This window comes from Sinohyriopsis cumingii, chromosome 16, assembly GCF_028554795.1.
Source record: "Sinohyriopsis cumingii isolate HCF-2022 chromosome 16, ASM2855479v2, whole genome shotgun sequence".
Taxonomy (NCBI): domain Eukaryota; kingdom Metazoa; phylum Mollusca; class Bivalvia; order Unionida; family Unionidae; genus Sinohyriopsis; species Sinohyriopsis cumingii.
In genome coordinates, this window is record NC_142976.1 from 57,223,564 (window position 1) to 57,243,785 (window position 20,222).

At 35.1% G+C, this 20,222-nt stretch overlaps 2 protein-coding genes across 3 annotated transcripts in view; one reads left to right on the forward strand and one right to left on the reverse strand.

Moving 5' to 3' along the window:
• LOC149780476 (protein big brother-like) overlaps positions 1-9,599 on the reverse strand; it is a 126,945-nt gene extending 117,346 nt beyond the window's left edge. The window contains exons 1-3 of the mRNA XM_089937437.1: positions 9,380-9,599; positions 9,110-9,196; positions 7,006-7,125 (exon numbers count right to left, since the gene is read on the reverse strand). Coding sequence (XP_089793563.1) covers positions 7,006-7,125; positions 9,110-9,196; positions 9,380-9,541 — 369 coding nt within the window. The 5' untranslated portion in view covers positions 9,542-9,599. The remainder of the gene's footprint in view (positions 1-7,005; positions 7,126-9,109; positions 9,197-9,379) is intronic.
• Positions 9,600-19,454: 9,855 nt separating this feature from the next.
• Positions 19,455-20,222, forward strand: part of LOC149780477 (phagosome assembly factor 1-like) — a 90,807-nt gene continuing 90,039 nt past the window's right edge. For both annotated transcript variants that reach the window (XM_089937438.1, XM_089937439.1), the window contains exon 1: positions 19,455-19,635. In XM_089937438.1, the coding sequence (XP_089793564.1) occupies positions 19,572-19,635 (64 nt within the window). In that variant the 5' untranslated portion in view covers positions 19,455-19,571. The remainder of the gene's footprint in view (positions 19,636-20,222) is intronic.

Here is a 20,222-nt window from a genome sequence, read left to right on the forward strand (position 1 = left end):
ATTATTTATATCTTGTGTGTTGGGCATTGTGGAACTTCTTTTAATCTTTTGGACGGTTCATGTTACGACGAAATGTGGTCTTTGAGGTTAATGGAACCGGGAAATCCGAGAAAATGAATTGGGATGGGCAACCACTATCAACACTTTACGGAAACGGGGGTCGGTCTCGAGACCTTAGAAGTGTAAAGCGTGAGCGTTAATGCAATGATGTCTGGCGTGTGTGTGTGTGTGTGTGTGTGTGTGTGTGTTTTAAAACCTAGCTTTAAATAATTTCAGTCATTTTGCTACGACGTCTGTAGTGTGGCAGTTTATAATGGTATCTAGTACTGGGGAATCATGCCGCAGCAATGTGGCATCATGTCCCACCGATTCACATTATCCTGACACCAGGCCGACCAGTCCTAACACTAACCTATTGTTGCCCGGCGCCAAGCGAAGCAGGTGCAAGTACAGTTTCGTAAGTCTTTGGTATAACTCGGCCGAGGTTCGAACCCGCGACCTCCCGCATCCGAGGCGGACGCTCTAATCATTTAGACCACCGGAGCAGTTTGCTGTGAAGCATCAGTTGAAAAGATAAGTTGGACACGTTCAGAATTTTTTTTTAAATCATCCGACTGGGTTTTCATTTTTTGGGCCGGGGTGGGTGGGTGCTGTCCATTTTGTGTTCTGAACCAGCCTGGGTTATATATTTCAGAGACACTACTTCTCTCACACAAATGTATGACTTCGGAATTTATTTTCCAATACAATTCTTTGAGTCAATAAAGTATAATAAAATGATAGCTACAGGTCACCAACTAAGTGTCAACTGTGCGCGTGCTAATTTCCCATCAAGGTCTGACGAAGTGCAATTGCCTGCCTATAGCGTGCAGACAAATGAAAACAGTGTAGACCCCAACAAGTCTCTGGGATTACATACAAATTATAGCGCTTAAACTCTGAACTAAAATCGTTTGATTGGTCAATGATCTGACGTGAACCAAATGTCAGAATTTCCAGCTGACTCTGTGTGAGAACATTTGCTTCTTTGTTTGTGGAGGGAGCGGGGAATTTGGCGACAGGTCTACGCTGTTCATTCAAAGTCATTAGCAGAACACACAGCTAGCTAAGTCCCTGGTCAGTCAATTTTATTACAGACGAAGCGCGTTATATTTAAGCACCTATTGTGAAAATAGAGGATCATCCGAACGCATGTAAATGCTGTCAATTACCCGCCAACAAAGGCTTGTTTTCTTTGACTCATAAAAAGACAGTCCATGTTATTTTAATTTTTAAATAGTGTACATTCACCTTGTTATAAAATATCTGATTGCAGGCATTACAGACCAATTAGGCATTCAATTCCATGCATGTAAGCACCAAAAAGGTATGACTCGAAAGTATATCAAATAGACTGGTCTCCGAAAATGATAAATCATTATATTTTATACGCACTGAACAATGGATACATTATGGGGATATTAATAACCGTCAGCGCATGCTGGTGACCTGATTATGTAATCAAGGGTCGCGCAAAGTCGATGGGAAATCTTTATATTATTATTATTATTATTATTATTTGTTTATTTATTTATTTATTTATTTATTTACGATCCGTGTACAAATTAACACAACGTCGCGATGCTCTCCAATTTTTTTCTTCACGTGTTAATCGGGTGTGAGATGTTTATATACATAGACCATGCCAGAAAATGTGAAGATTAAGAAGAAATGGACAATTTCGTGCCCATCTCACATGCATCATACATTTCACAACAAACATACAAACACCACCATAATAGCCCTAGCGTCGTCTCCGCTTGAAAGGAACAATATAAGAAATGTGCAATGGACCAGTTATTAATTCCAACTCATTGTTGTTGATTGTTTTTTTTTTGTTTTTTTTTTTGTTGTTTTTTTAAATATCTCTTTTATAAAAAAAAATACAAATCGCACATTGCTTAAAGGTTAACATACTATTATTTGGTGTTGCAACGAATAATTGATACGATGAGTTACTGAAACCAATTCAATATCCACTAAAGATACGCATAAAAAAGAGAAGCCTGTTAATATGTTTGTGATATCAGTAATAAAAAAAAGAGAAGAAAGTACGTGTACAACATGCGCGCCCGCATATATGGGGCATGGCGGGGGGGGGGGGAGGCTGGATTCAGTTCTAAACATGTTTTGTTCTACATCCATAAAGCCTAATAACTGACCACTACATGTTTGCCAACCACCTCGAAAATAAGTCTGCGAGCATCCCTAGTTTACAATTAATCAGACATTAAGAAAGTCCCGTAAAAATACTTTAAAAATGTTTTCCAATACACTTTCTATTTATATCAGCCTATCTGAACACCTTTATAAACAAATAAATAAATAAATATATATATATATATATATATATATATATATATATATATATATATATATATATATATATATATATATATATATATATATATATATATATATATATATATATATATGTATGCATGCATGTATGCATGTGTGTCTGTGTGTGTGTGCACATCATTTTCAAACCTTGTGGTTTAAGAACTATGTTCAATCTTTGTAGAAATTAATATTGAGTCTTAAAAGTGTAAATAAGAACCAAAAGAAAGAAGTTAGAGATTAGGATACTAAAACTTAACACTTTTCAAAACATCGAAGTCTTACTGTGTTATCTGCCAGTATTAATAAATATACTATATCTAAATTAATTTGTCATAAAAATTTTGATTTATAAACTTGATAAGGAGCACACAAAATGTTTCTAACGTAAAACTGCAGCCTTAAAACCCGTGTAAAATTAAATAATGGGTATTTATAAGGACAGCCACAAAACTATTTTGCTGTAATGTAAATCACAAAATTGTGTAAATATAATAGTTTAGCAAATTTAAAGAAGAACCTAAATAGCCATGCAAACATGTAGAATTCTAAACATACAGACGGTCAATAATTCGCCCCAACAAATTATTTGTATTATTCGTGAAAATACAACGAATTACCTTGATATGATTAACTTAGTACAGCAAGCTCGCCTCTGATAAAATACAGCTATTCTCATTGATTTAATAATTAGACTATGCATTCAAAGGCAACGTATTCTCATATACGGTCTGTAAGTCCACGTGTGCCAACGAATAAGGAAATATAATCTTGACGTCAGAACACTGTCTGCTGTCTCTCTCTCTATATATATATCTGGTTATATATCTGATTTAGAATGCTTTTTTAAAACGTGTTATAATATAGATCCTGTAGACTTTCTTATAAGTAATTATTTGGGGTGTATTAGAAAATAACGGAAAAAACACAATACGTTGAAAATAATAAGAATACGTTTACTTCCAGAATGATTCTATATCACACTGTTTAGAAATGTTAGGTGTAATGCATATTAAATTTTCAAACACGAGCATATGCAAAAGGAATTTCTAACAAAAAATTTCAGAAGACAGGAGGAAATATGTCCCGAATGACATGTCGATATTCGAAACAGACTGAGGCACAAAAAGTAACATTCACTAGATCCTCTTTGTTTATATTCATTCATTGGTTCATTTTACCACTATTCTGAAACTTTATTTTCAGAATTTTTTTTCTTATTCTGATTCGCCATATTTGCCGGCGTTGTAACCACCTGATTCGACATGACAAATCTCTCTCTCTCTCTCTCTCTCTCCCTCGCTCTCTCTCTCTCTCTCTCTCTCTCTCTCTCTCTCTCTCTCATAAAGGCGTAAAGCCTGGTAAAGTAAGTAACTTTTACAAGCACTGTATTTGTCCAATACATTTAAGACAAAATCGGGTCGTCAATAGTGCCATGTTTGAATTCAGGCAAAATAGATTCACTATTCAAAAATTTTGAAATTACTAATTTCTTCGATCAACTTAAAAAGGATTACAAAAAGAAAAATTGACAAGATTATTAAGTCATTTACTAATTTTGTTGGATATAACATCTACAAAACCGGAGCATTAGTGAAATAACCTGACCTTTCTAATCGAAAAAATAATTAAACGTAGAAAATCTCCAGCATATCGACTAATAGCACATTGAATGCATCAACAAAATATAACAAATTACAATGATTAACTTCGCTTAAACGTATTTCTTTCTTGATTCATTGGAATTCTCTGCCATCTCCATAAAATCAGAAAGAAACCACATACTATTTAAGAAATCGGAAGCGTTGAGATCTTTTAACTTAAAAGGTGTAGCTCAACAGTTGATTAATGTAAGGAAGGAGCTATCATGCAATCAGTAAACCTTTTGACAGTAAATACCAGCGGGAAATTGAAGATAATTTGTAATCTTTCCAGCTATTCACTCATTGATGGTATAAATAGACTGTATATATACATAGCATTATTACTAAGCTATGCGTACAAGTCCATATAAGTCAACGAATGAGGAAATAGAAAGATGACGCCCGTCACCATCTGTTCTCAATATATCTGTTTTGTAACTACTTTTTTTTTTCTAGGAGTTTTACCATGCGAATTATGTAGACGTTTTTATGTGTAAGAATCGGGAAGGTTCTAGGGAACAATGGAGAAAGAAAAACATGTTAAATATATGAATAATATATCGACATCCAGAAAAGATTTTATATTATAATTTTAGGTTTTTTGCGTATTAAATGAGCAAAATAAACAAGAATAATTTAATAAAGAAATTCCGAAGTCAGTTGGAAAAATAATCACGGCATTCGAAATTCTGAACAATCTGAGACAATAAAATAACATTACATATTTGTCCGTATTTTCGTTAGTTCATTTTACCACTAGACTATCCAAGATTTACTTTCAGATTTTTGTTTCATTGTCTCATACCCCATGTTCGCCGCATTATATAACATGTTTCTCTCTTATACAACTTGAGATTTTACCTAAAACTCAATACAGTTTTTGTCATTCCCTGCGTGTTGATACTTATTGATGTCAAACGTGTTTAATTTTAAAAACATTATTTTACAAAAGATTATAAACTACAGAAGTACAAACAAATATTTCAACAAAAAAAATTTCTGATGCATATCATTTTTGTCGATGAAGTGGGACTTCTAGGCATCCCCACAAAATATTATGGAAATCAGATATTTTTATAAACTTACATTTAAATAAAAATCGGAAACCTTATGATATTTAAAGTCAAAATATTTAGTTCTACAATTGCATAGATTTGTGGAAGATTCGTACTATCAATAACTTTTTAACAGCAACAAAAGAGAAAACTTGAAACACAATATGTAAACTCAACCCGGGAAGTTTCACATAAATTCGTAGTTGGTAACAGTGGCGTCCTAAGGGGGGAACGAGGGCAGCGGTCCGCTCCGGGTGACAGCTAGAAGAGGGTGGGTGGAAGGTCCATCGGGAGAGCTGAAATACCGGTACAAGTTTTCAAACCAAAATGAAAACTTCACCAAGTAAAAGTTTGTTTCCAGTTTGTTACGACAGCACTGTACTGTTTAAAAATCTACTTGCAAACATAGTATAATTTTCTGTGTGTTCACATTTTCACATTTTACATTATTTTTGGGGGTGCCAAAAGAAGGATCCGTCCCAGGTGCCAAATACTTTAGGTACGCCCGTGGTGGATAATCTCGGCGTTGTAGATGCCATTGAGAGATAACGAATACGGCTTGCTAGGGCAAGGGAGATAATTATTGTTGTCCTAACACGATCAGTACGAAAATATGCTTCGTCTAACCAATGTTGGAGAACCGCTCTGGTAGCCTAGTGGTTAGAGCGTCCGCCCCGGTTGCGGGAGGTCGTGGATTCGAACACCGGCCAAGTCATACCAAAAGACTTATAAAAATGGTACTAACAGCTGCCTCGCTAGGCGCTCAGCATTAAAAGGTTAATGTTAGGACTGGTCGGCCTTGTGTCAGGATAATGTGACTAGGTGAGACATCATGCTACATGTCTGCGGCATGGTGCCCCAGTGCTAGACACTGCAGACATCGTAGTGATATGACTGGAAAATTGTTAAAGCTACGTTAAAAATCTCAATCACACACACACACACACACACACACACACACACACACACAATGTTGGATACGTAGAACCCGCCATCGGTACATGTTTTGTTCAATTCGCTTTTTGCGCGTATGATATTATATAACATGTTTATCTCTTATTCATCTTCGAAAATTACATAAATGTCTAAACAGCATTGGTCATTCTCTGTTATTTTAATACTTTTTGATGTTACACTTTCTGACCCTAAGACAACTGGGTAGTTCATTAAAGGATATGTAGGGTTATGCCATTTTGACAAAATGTACTGCCTTTTTTCTAGGACGTTTAAAATTGGAAAACTTAAACACACAGCATATGAGATGCAAATATTACCTTTATTTTAGTTAGGTGAATATAATTATATTTGTTTACATTTTTGAAGCTTTTAACCGAAGTTCTTTTAATTCTGAAAACTAATCACAAAACCCCTCAGATTCATCAAGTTCTCAAACCATTGTAATACAGCTCTTATATGGACTCTTTTCGAATAAAATTTATCATCCCGTTAAACATATTCAACAATACTAAATATCAGGTGACATAAGCACTGAATCGATGTCTATTCAAGCGAGAAAGAAATGATGAAAGAAAGAGAACTATAACGTAGTCGATAGGGATATCAAGTATATCGTATTCGATAGGCATTATCAAGTATATCGTAATCGAGAAGAATATACAGTATATCGTAATCGAGACGCTTATTAAGTATATCGTAATCGATAGGCATTATCAAGTATATCGTAATAGAGAGGCAAATAAAGTATATCGCGATCAATAGGCATAAAAAGCGTAGACATGGTATAAAATAGACACTTAAAAGAAGGTGAAGGGGCAAATAAAGTGCATGATATGTACAGACTGTTCTTGTCTACGCCCTTTCCCTAAATCTGAGCTATGGCCACCAGGATGAGGGCTTTATCACTAAACAAATAAAAAATAAAAATAAATAAATAAGTAAGTAAATAAATAAATACAATGATAGCCTACCTTTCCTGATTCTCTGTCAAAGTCCACATAATCCTGGGTGGCGACTCTGTCCTCAGCCTTATCTGACCAGGGATTTGACAAGAAATTCAAATGTAAGTTTGTTCCAGTGGGTACAAAGGCCTGGTGGGGAAACAAAAATCGGAAAAGAAAACGTATAGTATTTGTTGACAGTAACAGATGAATTATTGCGAGAAAAAATGAGACGAATAATTTTAGAACAGAAAAGTGACAAAAGAACTGAATGAATTATTTCATCTGAAGAAATTGTTTTTTTGTTGCTAAAGAGCCTGTCTGTCTCGTGTATTTTGATTAAATGACTAATATATTTAACTGATCAAAACAAGGAAACATTTTTTTTTAAAATAAAATTTATTAAGTTTTCTAAGCCCATATAAACAGTTTAAGAGTCAATTAAGTGCACAGAAATCTTCCCTCTGCAATCATGCATATAAAGCGACAGGCGAAATATATATATATATATATATATATATATATATATATATATATATATATATATATATATATATATATATATATATATAATATGTGTGTGTGCATGTATGTATGTATGTGTGAGTGTGTGTGTGTGTGTGTGTGTGAGAGAGAGAGAAAGAGAGAGAGAGAGAGAGAGAAAGAGAGAGAGAGAGAGCGGATTATTGTGGGGTTGTATGGGCAGTATTGGATATCTAAATATGGGAATATTAGTGATCGTTCTATGAATCAGATGTACATGTCATTCTAAAAACAAGTTGAAACAGGAAACATAATCAAACGATTAACTAGAACGACTCTTTATCTTGGATTACAAATCTTACCAGGAAATTTAAACCACCAACACAATATCTAATATGCTACTTGGACAACGCTATCAAGGTCCGATGTCACTTAAAACAAAAACAAAGCACAAAAATGATAACATGTAAAACATCGCAGACATGTAAACTATGGGCATAGGATTGTAAGAAAACGGAAGATATTAATGTCCTAGCCTAGGAACACACTATAATATCTTCATCTGGCGACATATTATGCATACATTTACAGTCGTGTCTTCAAAATTAAGTACTGTAACGATTACGGCACTCTAGCGCGTTTTGATACTATTGTTTTTAATATCGTCCTCGTCTTCGTCGCCGTTATTGCTGTCTTTGCATTCTTTTCTGTTCCTTGTTTCAATATCAAGTCACGGTACGTTGATGTTATTTACACATTTCTTTGTAATTTTTTCCTGATACTAGTATATCAAAACCAGTTAAGGACCATTCTTTTACAAAACTACTTCAATTTTAAAATTGAACAAAAAATTATATGTGCTTTGAAAATATACGAAAAACAGTAGACAAACAAACTCAACTGCGAAACTGAACGTTATAGTAACCATGTATCATCACGTAACTTCCACCTTAAGAAGGTGTTGGGTTTTCATCATACATATTTCAAAGTTTGTATATATACGTATGTAAAAGTTTCAACATCAAAGTGCAAAACAAATCGAAATCCAACTCGTGTATAAATTTGGTAACGTTTCCGTTGAAAAAATGTGTGGTGGGTTATACAAGAACTAAAATTCACGAGGAATGTTAGCGGCCTATTACAACGCAGAATGACTATAATATTACTTTGAACTTCAGATCGCCCACGCAGACTGGTCATACCTATTTGTACATGTTCGGGGAAAACCCGGTCAGAGGGGTCATATTGTGTTTTCCTCAATTATAATATCCGTATCTAGGAAAACAACATGAAGTTCTGAATGTGGCTTAGTACACGATTTGTATGTTTAATTGTGACTACTGCTGGAAAGATGTCACGATATGACTAATGTAACAGCTCCAGGCAAAGAAAACTAGCACGTGTCGGACGAGGCCAATCAAGTAGAAACTGAAACTACGTTAGTGCTACAACAATTCAAATAAAAACTTAGGGCATTAAGCAATTTGTAAAATTATCATTAAAATTATCTAACTTAATGATAGCAATATACAAAAAGAAATGTCAGTGCCACTGATAGACATATAAAGTAGAGTAGAGCTTCAAATACTTTTTCGGTGAACAAAGGACAAAGCGTACGTGAATACACAACTGTAGGTAATATCATACTTACTATGTCTGCGTGACCCTCTCTACATTCAGTTTGAAAGCGCAATTGTCGCTCCTCTATTGGCCTGTCTCTAAATCCAGTGTATTTAATCTGAAACAAAAATAATAATCCTCATGAATAACCAAAAATCCCTTTTAGCCATATCCACAAGAACAAACACAATACACTTGAATATATATAGAGAGAGAATACGTATCACACTCTATAAATCTATATACTTTCGTACTGGCGAGTACCGGAGCTTCCGGGTAAAACAAATCAAAGTAAACTAACCTCGCACTCTCTAGAAAGTTTTCTAAATAGTTCGTCGTTTTCGAACTTATGTCGTTGGTTAGAAACAACTCTAGGCATGTTGCTAAGAAAGTTTGAGCCTACTTTACTACACAACGTGTTCGGCTCAAATGGTAGCATGCTGTTAGGCTCGTCTTCATTCATTTCTCAAACATAACAATGCTGCTTGACATGAGCCAGCTGACCTCGACTCTGATTGGTTGTCGATAAACGTTCCCGTAAATTCCGATCATTGCCGAGACTACCACATTTGCCATATATGGTGATTTTCGTACAATTCCGTATGATTTTTTCCTATACGTCATCAATCTGGCGAACAAATAATAATTCATATGTAAATACGCGAATGTATAATGTACGGAATCTTCCTTATATGGAGATTGTACATGTAAACACGGTTTATTATTCATGAGAAAATACCGTTTTATGGGATGGGCTGACCCAGATAGCGTGTGAAATTTTACTATATGCGTTTACTACTGTGTAATCTTACACAATAAATACATCATCATGATCTTAAGCAGGAAAAAAAAGAGAGTTAAATGCGTGGTGATTATGAGTTTTAATATAGAATGTAAAATAATAAATTAGAGTCAACAAAATAACATCCATTTTAGACTAATCCCACAAGCCTCGGTAGAAGGTGATGAGCTGTGAGCAGTAATAATGCATTGTTTTTCAAAGCCGTTTGTCATCCTGAGATGTTTACCAACATGTTTGTGTTTTCAATAAATTTTCGTCTGATATGGAGGAGACTCTTGTGACATTTGCAATAATCGTGCGTGGGCATATATAAATAATTGTAAATACATACATCCACACAGAGCCCCCCCCCCCCGTCTCTCTCTCTCTCTCTCTCTCTCTCTCTCTCTCTCTCTCCCCCCCTCCCAACCGGAGCACATAAATGTTAATGTTTTCAGGACATTACATTAGGAAACATTCGATTTGTTTCGCGCTTATTTCATAGGGGGTGGGTGGGTAGCGCTCTGGCGCCCTATGTACCTACACCATCCCAGTCAGCCGCTGATAATCAACTCTTTTCCTCGTCGTCATTATATCAACATATCATTATTATTATTATTATTATTAATTATTATTATTATTATTATTATTATTATTATTATTATTATTATTATTATTAGTGTTAGTAGTAGTCGTAGTAGTAATAATATTGTCGTCGTTGTAGTCATCATCATCTTTATTTTACGGAAAAGACTTTTGTAATATAAGATCTAATTGACAAGAATACATATCTGATTAAAATTTGACAGACTATTGCCGTGATTACTGCAGTTTGAGATAACACGTTGATTATACATATCCTTGTCTCAAAAATTATGCATGCATGTAAATCTACACGTGAAGTGCACGGGATATAGACATGAAGTGGGGGTTGGTAGGGGGACGATAAAGGCGATATATTAATAACAAGTTTTTGTGGGTATGATGCCATATTTCATCACATGAATAGCTAAATGGCGACCAGTATATCTGGTGGAGGAATAATATGGTAAGACTCCACGACCCACGGGAAGTTACTGGCAAGCTTTCTCATATAACCAATATATATTCGAAATCTAAGATACGTCATCCCTTTTAAGCTCATTATTTCACTCTCTCCACTTTATATTCGCATTTGTGAAAAAGCGGGAAATTAGGTGTTGGAGGAGTTCACTGATATTGCAAACGTAAGGACGGACGATTGTTTCACAGTATCCCCGTGCTTCTTTTAAAGTACGGGGCTATTCCGCATCTGTGGGTGTATAATTAGGGTTTGGGGCAGCTGCGGTTTTAGGGCAGTACGGACCCGGTGCTAAATGAGGACAATGGGACCCCCAAAATCTAATTTCTATATCACTGAAGAAATTCTGTGAAATATTCATTGAAAAATACAGGTTTGTTTTCTAAATAAATTTTTTTTTGTTTTTAAATACAAATTTTGCTTCAATTATAATCTGTTAAAATAAATTCCCAAATGTTCGCCCCCCACCAACTCGCTTAGGTCACTACTGGTTGTAGTTATTTTGTACAAATTTAAGATAATCCTTTGTAGTATTCTCATATGTCTACAAAATTTATGTGTTTAACTACCCAAGATCCTAGCTGAAGGTTTATAGCATCGAAACTATTTAGATCCCCGCTCAATAATCGCATTTATTCTTATAGGAACGAATGATGAATTTTTACATGTTGATCCCAAGGTCCATCCATATAACTAAGGACTTGACCCGTGGGTTGAAACTTCGAAACGATTGAGATCCCAACCCCATAACTTTATATACATTTACTCAACATAAAGAGACAAGTAAATACCTATAACTGAAACTGGCCGTGTGGTACATTCTTACCTCAGAGGACATGGCCCCTGGGTCATAGGTTGAAAACTAGCAATATCCATACCCATTAACCATTCACTTCCTTATTTAGAATGAAACAATAGATGTACATACCCAACTGATATTGTCCTTGTTGCATAGAGAACTACCCAGGAAGTTCAAACTTCGAATTTTAGGTTAAATAAATAAAAAAAGAGAGCTGGAGAAGGTTTCATCGAAAGTCGATATAACTGATGGCAAATAACATGCATACATTCTATGTATGTATGTATGTATGTATGTATGTATGTATGTATGTATGTCTGTACGTGCGTGCGTGCGTGCGTGTGTGTGTGATTTGGATTTTTAACGTAGCTTTAACAATTTTTCAGTCATATCGCTACGATGTTTTCAGTGTGACAGATTATAGTGATGTCTAGCACTGGAACATTGTGCCGCAGACCTGTAGCATGTTGTCACACCCAGTCACATTATCCTGACACCAGACCAACCAGTCCTAACACTAACCTCTTAATGCTGAGCACCAACTGTTAGCACCATTTTTGTAAAGTCTTTGGTATGACTCGACCGGGCATCGAACCCACGGCCTCCCGCATCCGAGGCGGACGCTCTAACCACTAGGCCACCGGAGCGGTATGTATGTATGTATGTGTGTATGTGTGTGGGTGTGCGTGTGCGTGTGCGTGCGTGCGTGCGTGTTTACGTGCGTATGTATGTATGTATGTATGTATGTATGTATACACACATGTATGTGTGTATGTATGTATCTTTGTATGTATGTATGCATGTATGTGTATGTGTGCGTATGTATGTGTTTTTTTATGTATGTATGTATATATGTATGTATGTATTTTATGTATACATGCATGTATGTATGTATGTATCTTTGTATGTATGTACGTACGCATGTATGTGTATGTGTGTGTATGTATGTGTTTTATATGTATGTATGTATGTATTTATGTATGTATGTATGTATGTATGTATGCATGTATGTATGTATGTATGTATGTATGTATGTATGTATGTATGTATGTATGTATGTATGTATGTATGTATGCATACATGTATGTATACATGCATGCATGTATGCATGTATGTATATATGTATGTACATATGAATGTATGTATGTGTGTGTATGTATGTATGTATGTATGTATGTATGTATGTATGTATGTATGTATGTATCAATGTATGTATGTATGCATGCATGCATGTATGTATGTATGTATGTGAGTGTGTTTGTATATGTATGTATGTATGTATGTATGTATGTATGTATGTATGTATGTATGTACGCATGTATGTGTATGTGTGTATTTATGTATGTGTTTGTATATGTATGTGTTTGCATATGTATGTATGTGTGTATGTATGTACGTATGCATGTATGCATGTATGTATGTATGCATGCATGTATGTATACATGCATGTATGTATGCATGTATGTATATATGTATGTATATATGTATGTATATCTGAATGTATGTATGTGTGTGTATGTGTGTATGTATGTATGTATGTATGTATGTATGTATGTATGTATGCATGCATGCATGCATGCTTGTATGTATGTATGTATGTATGTATGTATGTATGTATGTATGTATGTGTGTTTGTATATGTATGTATGTACGCATGTATGTGTATGTGTGTATTTATGTATGTGTTTGTATATGTATGTGTTTGCATATGTGTGTATGTATGTATGTGTGTGTATGTATGTATGTACGTATGCATGTATACATGTATGTATGTATGCATGCATGTATGTATGTATGTATGTATGTATGTATGTATGTATGTATGTATGTATGTACGTATGTATGTATGTATGTACGTATGTATGTATGTAATGTACTGCAAAAATTGAACAATATAGTGTAGTGTAGTGTAGCAAAGCATAACAGCATATCATAGCATAGCGTAGTATAGTATATTATATTATAGTACAGTACAGTACAGTACAGTGCAGTGCAGTGCAGTGCAGTGCAGTGCAGTGCAGTGTAGTGTAGTGTAGTGTAGTGTAGTGTAGTGTTGTGTTGTGTTGTGTTGTGTTGCATTGCGTAGTGTGGTGTAGTATAATGTAGTGTAGTGTACCGTAGCGTAGCGTAGTGTAGTAGCGTATCGTATCGTATCGTAGCATAGCATAGCATAGAATAGTATTGTATAGTATAGTATAGTATAATATAGTACAGTATAGTATAGTATAGTATAGTATAGTATAGTATAGTATAGTATAGTATCGTATAGTATAGTATAGTATATTATAGTATAGTACAGTTTAGTGATGTATAGTATAGTATAGGATAGTATAGTATAGTATAGTATAGTATAGTATAGTACAGTACAGTACAGTACAGTACAGTACAGTGTAGTGTAGTGTAGTGTAGTGTAGTGTAGTGTAGTGTAGTGTAGTGTAGTGTAGTGTAGTGTAGTGTAGTGTAGTGTAGTGTTGTGCTGTGTTGTGTTGCATTGCGTAGTGTAGTGTAGGATAATGTAGTGTAGTGTACCGTAGCGTAGCGTAGTGTAGTAGCGTATCGTATCGTATCGTAGCATAGCATAGCATAGAATAGTATTGTATAGTATAGTATAGTATAATATAGTACAGTACAGTATAGTATAGTATAGTATAGTATAGTATAGTATAGTATAGTATCGTATAGTATAGTATAGTATAGTATAGTATAGTATAGTTTAGTGATGTATAGTATAGTATAGTATAGTATAGTATAGTATAGTACAGTATAGTACAGTACAGTACAGTACAGTACAGTACAGTACAGTACAGTACAGTACAGTACAGTACAGTGTAGTGTAGTGTAGTGTAGTGTAGTGTAGTGTTGTGCTGTGTTGTGTTGCGTTGCGTAGTGTAGTGTAGGATAATGTAGTGTAGTGTACCGTAGCGTAGCGTAGTGTAGTAGCGTATCGTATCGTATCGTAGCATAGCATAGAATAGTATAGTATAGTATAGTATAGTATAGTATAGTATAGTATAGTATAATATAATATAGTATAGTATAGTATAGTATAGTATAGTATAGTATAGTATAGTATAGTATAGTATAGTATAGTATATTATAGTATAGTATAGTATAGTATAGTATATTATTGTATAGTATAGTATAGTATAGTACAGTTTAGTGATGTATAGTATAGTATAGTATAGTATAGTATAGTATAGTATAGTACCAGTACAGTACAGTACAGTACAGTACAGTACAGTGTAGTGTAGTGTAGTGTTGTGTTGTGTTATGTTGCAGTGCGTAGTGTAGTGCAGTATAATGTAGTGTAGTGTACCGTAGCGTAGCGTAGTGTAGTAGCGTATCGTATCGTATCGTAGCATAGCATAGCATAGAATAGTATAGTATAGTATAGTATAGTATAGTATAGTATAGTATAGTATAGTATAGTATAGTATAGTATAATATAGTACAGTACAGTTTAGTGATGTATAGTATAGTATAGTATAGTATAGTATAGTATAGTATAGTATATTATAGCATAGTATAGTATAGCACTGATGCTATAATATACTATATTACACTATATTATTGAAATTATTGCGATAGTGCCCTCCTTGTTTTTATTTCTCTTTATTTTATTCCCATCATATCTTCTTTAATGGAACATAGTGTTTTTATACTTTCCTTTCAGAGACAGGTGTTTATTATTAAGTCACGTGTTTGATCCAGGTTGCTATATATGTTTCTCTTAAGCCTTCCTTCCCCTCCATTCTCAGACAACTAGATGCATGCAAGTGTTCTTTAATCCGCAGTGTTCTATTCTGTTTCTATTTTGTTCTAAATAATCTTTTCTATTACTTTGGCATTTAATATTAAGTATAGGAATATTTTTGTTTACGTTTAAACTCGCATTTTTTGTATTTAAACAAAAAGTGTGTGTGTGTGTGAATTGGATTTTGAACGTAGATTTAAACATTGTTCAGTCATATCGCTACAATGTCTGGTGTGTCAGTTTAAAGTGATATCTAGCACTGGGGCATCATGCCGCAGACATGTAGCATAATGTCTCACCCAGTCACATTATCCTGGGACCAGCACGACCAGACCTATCACTAACCTCTTAATGCTAAGCGCCAAGCTAGGCAGCTGCTAGTACCATTTTTATAAGTCTATGATATGACTTGGCCTGGGTTCGAATTGGCGACCTCTCGCGTCCGAGGCGGACGCTATAACCAGGAGTGGTTTAAACAAAAAACCTCACCGGAAGAAGAAGAAGAAGAGAAGACGGAGACGAATCAAATACGAACAATGTACACAAATTTGTGGAGAAGGAGGTAACGGTGTTAAACATAATCATGGAACAACACCAGTAACAACAATAAAAAGAACTGTGAGATGAAAATGCGCCATATATAAACCTTTGGAGCACATATTGATCGGTCCAAAATAGATTTTTGTAATAAAACCCCACAATTTTCTCGACAAACAGCTTCATTCAGTGACAGGTTAACAACACCAAAGAGTCTCCAGGAAATATATTTAGGGTTTAAAATCAAAGAAAATAAAGAAAAACACAATACGAATTAATGGGATGGTTGCAACGTGAATGACTCAAAATAATGTATATAATATGATACTTATTAATGCTATCTGTGTCCCGTTTAATAACACGCACGGACATTTTAAGCCCGTAATGTTCACATGCAAACGCATATATGTTAGAATTTTTTTTTTAATTAGCCTCAATCAAATTACGTCGGAACGGTAGATTTTGTTAAGGCTTGATATTTCTAAATATTAATAAAGAACACGTATACTTTGACTGGTGTCGCAGTATTAAATAAGAACTCATATTATTTACTGGTGTCAAAATATTAATAAGAACACATACACTTGTTAACGACTATAGAGCACAGGCGTACTTTCACTAAGCAGAACAAAATAAAACTATTTAACTTAAACACATTATATTCATCGGTCTCTGACTTTTAAGACTTTTACGAATCGCTTTATCGACGACGCAAGAAGCAGTAAGACAGACACATTAATATATTTATTATTAGCTTATTTAATTATTAGAGAATTGGAGGAAGGTGTTGGTGGTGGTGGTGGAGAGAGAGAGAGAGAGAGAGAGAGAGAGAGAGTATATTTCTACGTAAATTCTATATGTATTCATTAATAAAGTGTGTGATACTTAGATGTGCACTTTCCTCTCTGTTATATAGGTATAATTTGTACATGTATATGTCAAGTATTTCTAAATATAAGTCCTATATATTTTATATTTCGTAATAGAAATCCAGTGGGTGCGTGTAGTTAAGTCTCCATAGTGTTCATTTTCGCTTGCCGAGCGAAAAATTGGTGCACATTTGCTTCTGTCCCTTTTCTTCTTCTTTAGGGGGTGGGGATGGGTGGGGGCATGACTAAGTGGATTAAAACGCTGGTATATAAGAGATAACAATTGGGTGTCGTTACTCGTTCCGCGGGTTCCATTCATTATTTACTATATTTGTGTCATTCTGTATACATTTCTTTCACATAATCATGTATCCAGAGATACGGACTTTCCTTTCTGTTTGGTTAGCTGACCATGTTTAAATAAAAATCCGCCGGTTTTGTGCAATTAGCTGATATGTAATTTCCACTTGTCTAGCGAGCCGTTTCCAGAACAAAACGAGATCTCCCCTTTGACCTTGTTCCACTATTTGTTGGGGAGTGGCAGGCCCGGCCTTAGAGTTTTGCGAGACCCAAGGCATCACGCTGATAGCGGGTCCCGGTCGGTGAAGCTACTGTAGTATGCCTAATTTTTTGGGTCAATTGGCGCTAGGGTCTCCGATGGCGCGGGGCCAAGGCAACCGCCTTGCTCGTCTTGCCCTAAGGCTGATCCTGGGGAGTGGCTTAATGATTTATGGCACAACAACACTTTTAAGGTTTGATCGTGCCCAAACAAGTACAGTAAACTGTCCTGCCAAAAATCACACTACGGCAGCCGATCCGAACTGATCTTATAATGGGAACTGAACCTGCACTCCTCTGATTACAAAGAAATATATATAATAAAAATAATCGAAAAAATTCTGGTTGTTCCGTTTATCCGCAGTTCAGGGCCGCGGACATGTTACAACAGCAGGACAACTAGGACAAAATCCGGGGGCCAACATTGGTCAGGGGACCCCACCGCCGTCACAATTTGTAATTCATAGGGCCTACTGGAGAATTTATCCAAGGCCACAAATCCTGTATGCGGCCATACCCCAGTTGCTTCTCGAAATTCAGAAAGGAAAAAGTCTACAAAGTGGTATTTTTCTTGTAAATACATGGACAGTATCTTTACGTTGATTGGTTGTTTAAAAATATTGAGACAATGTACCTCTAAAATGTTCTTGGAAATATGTTCGCTTGAAAAGTCATATCATGTGCAATTAGTGTTGCAGCATGCGTGTGAATTTTTTGTACTGGCGTATTACCAGTTCTCGTCCAAGATACAAATTAACGCCATTTCACATTTCAAAATAACGTTATGGAATATTTTAATTACTTACAGATAAAAGTTTATCTCTTTACTTGCAATAAACGACTTCATTGCCTTAAAAAACTTTATATTGGAGCAATTTTCTTTATGTATGCAGCCATTTGTATCGGAAATAGTTTATAGGTCAACACGTCACTGTAATAAATCAACATGAGCGATTGTTTTAGTTCAGTAATGCGAATTTCCTTTTACTTTTATACTTTATTTTCTTAGAAGGGGGTGATCGGGTCAAGATGCACCGTTGATCTAGAAATGACGTAAATCATATGACTGGCTCTTCAAATTCTTACAAACTTGTGGATCTCAAAATATTGTTTAACTGACGTTATTTATGCAATAAAGGTATCTGCTACATATAATTTATCACTTACTGACTTATTAGCTGAATAAATTTATTTAGCCGTCCACGACTTGTGCATATATAAGTGACAAATTATTTCCCTAGTCTTTTTCAGCACTTGCTTTTCCCGCGCAAAACATTGTAAAGATTAATATTTGCTTCAAGTCTGTTCTTTTTTTTTTTTTTTTTAAATTTGTTGCTCATCAAACTTGTTTTGCAACGAATTTAAGGCTAAGAAAACGCGTATGTAATTTAAATGTGATTTATTTTTTAAAACCCTGAATAGAATTGGTCTGTGACAAGAACTCATTGGACGTCAGTAGACCTATGAGTTGTAAATATTGTATGAGAGGTATGGATGAAAAGTCATAAAATGACCGATAGTTGAAATTTTATCGTGCTGGGTGAAATGACAGACACAACCCTTAAAAAGGAGAGAAAACAAGAATACGCCATATACAGGGACGGATTAAGGTTACGAAAGGCCTAATGCTAATAGGAAGGACGGTATTACTTCAATATGGAAAGGAGGGCCAACAAATTATGAGTTCCTAAGATTATAGCCACCTTAATCTATGGGTTAACCTGGCCCTTACCATATAATTCCAAGAAGAATAATAATTTGACTTTTTTTCTCATTTTATCATCTACCCAAATTATGTTTCTTTGCAATAAACCCAAGAAAGAAACATCTGTAATATGATTTATATGTTTTTATGTACTTTTGTCTTCTGGATTTAATTCACCCGACACCATTGGCTCGCAAATAAAGATGCACAACATTGACAAATCAAACTATATATTGGTCTCGACAATTTGCTAATGGCGGGAAACAGTTACAGCGGAAGTACATGTCCTCTGAGCATGCGCAGTAATATGAAAACAAAAATGGCGTATTACGTTAGCATATTATCCACTGAAAAAAATATGTAATTGTTCATGTATTTACACACAGCTTACTAATTTAAGTATATCGTTGTTTCATGACTCTATGACATAATGCTAGACCTAGAGGTTGTACCCGAAAGATCTCTAGGAAACGAGCAATGGGAGTTTGTTTTGGGTAAGTCAGTCGATTGTGTCATTGTCAACAATAGGACTTGGATCAAACAATCCTTGATGGTTTGTAAAAACGCCACATCGAAATTTATTGCAATGTAAGCTCTTAACTGTATTGATTAAAAGATTATTAATTTAAATCTGATGTGGTTAGCACATTTTTTTGTTTTGTAATTAAGCATTTGTAGAAGGTCAAGGCCGATTTGTGAAACAGCTGATTGCCAAAACAAACCTGACCCACATTTATTTTGTGTATGAACCGATCTTCTGTTGCGCAGGAACGAGAGCATATGCACAGAGTGACATAAACAACAAAGTTACTATCTGAATCTATGTTACCCTGTAGGACAATGTTGCAACATCTTTGGATGGTGCGATTACTTAATACTGGTGCATTTGGAAGGAAAATATTAGTGGCCTAGATTAAAGCTGAACTGTTCCCTAAGTCCTACAACGTAAGATACATCAGCCGATGTTTTTTAGGGGGGCAGGGGTGATGGGTCTTACTGCCTAACTAACGGTGCTGTGTAGCGTGTTTTGATGTCAACTAACAGCGTAACAGAAATTAAATTTTCTATTATTCTAATGCCA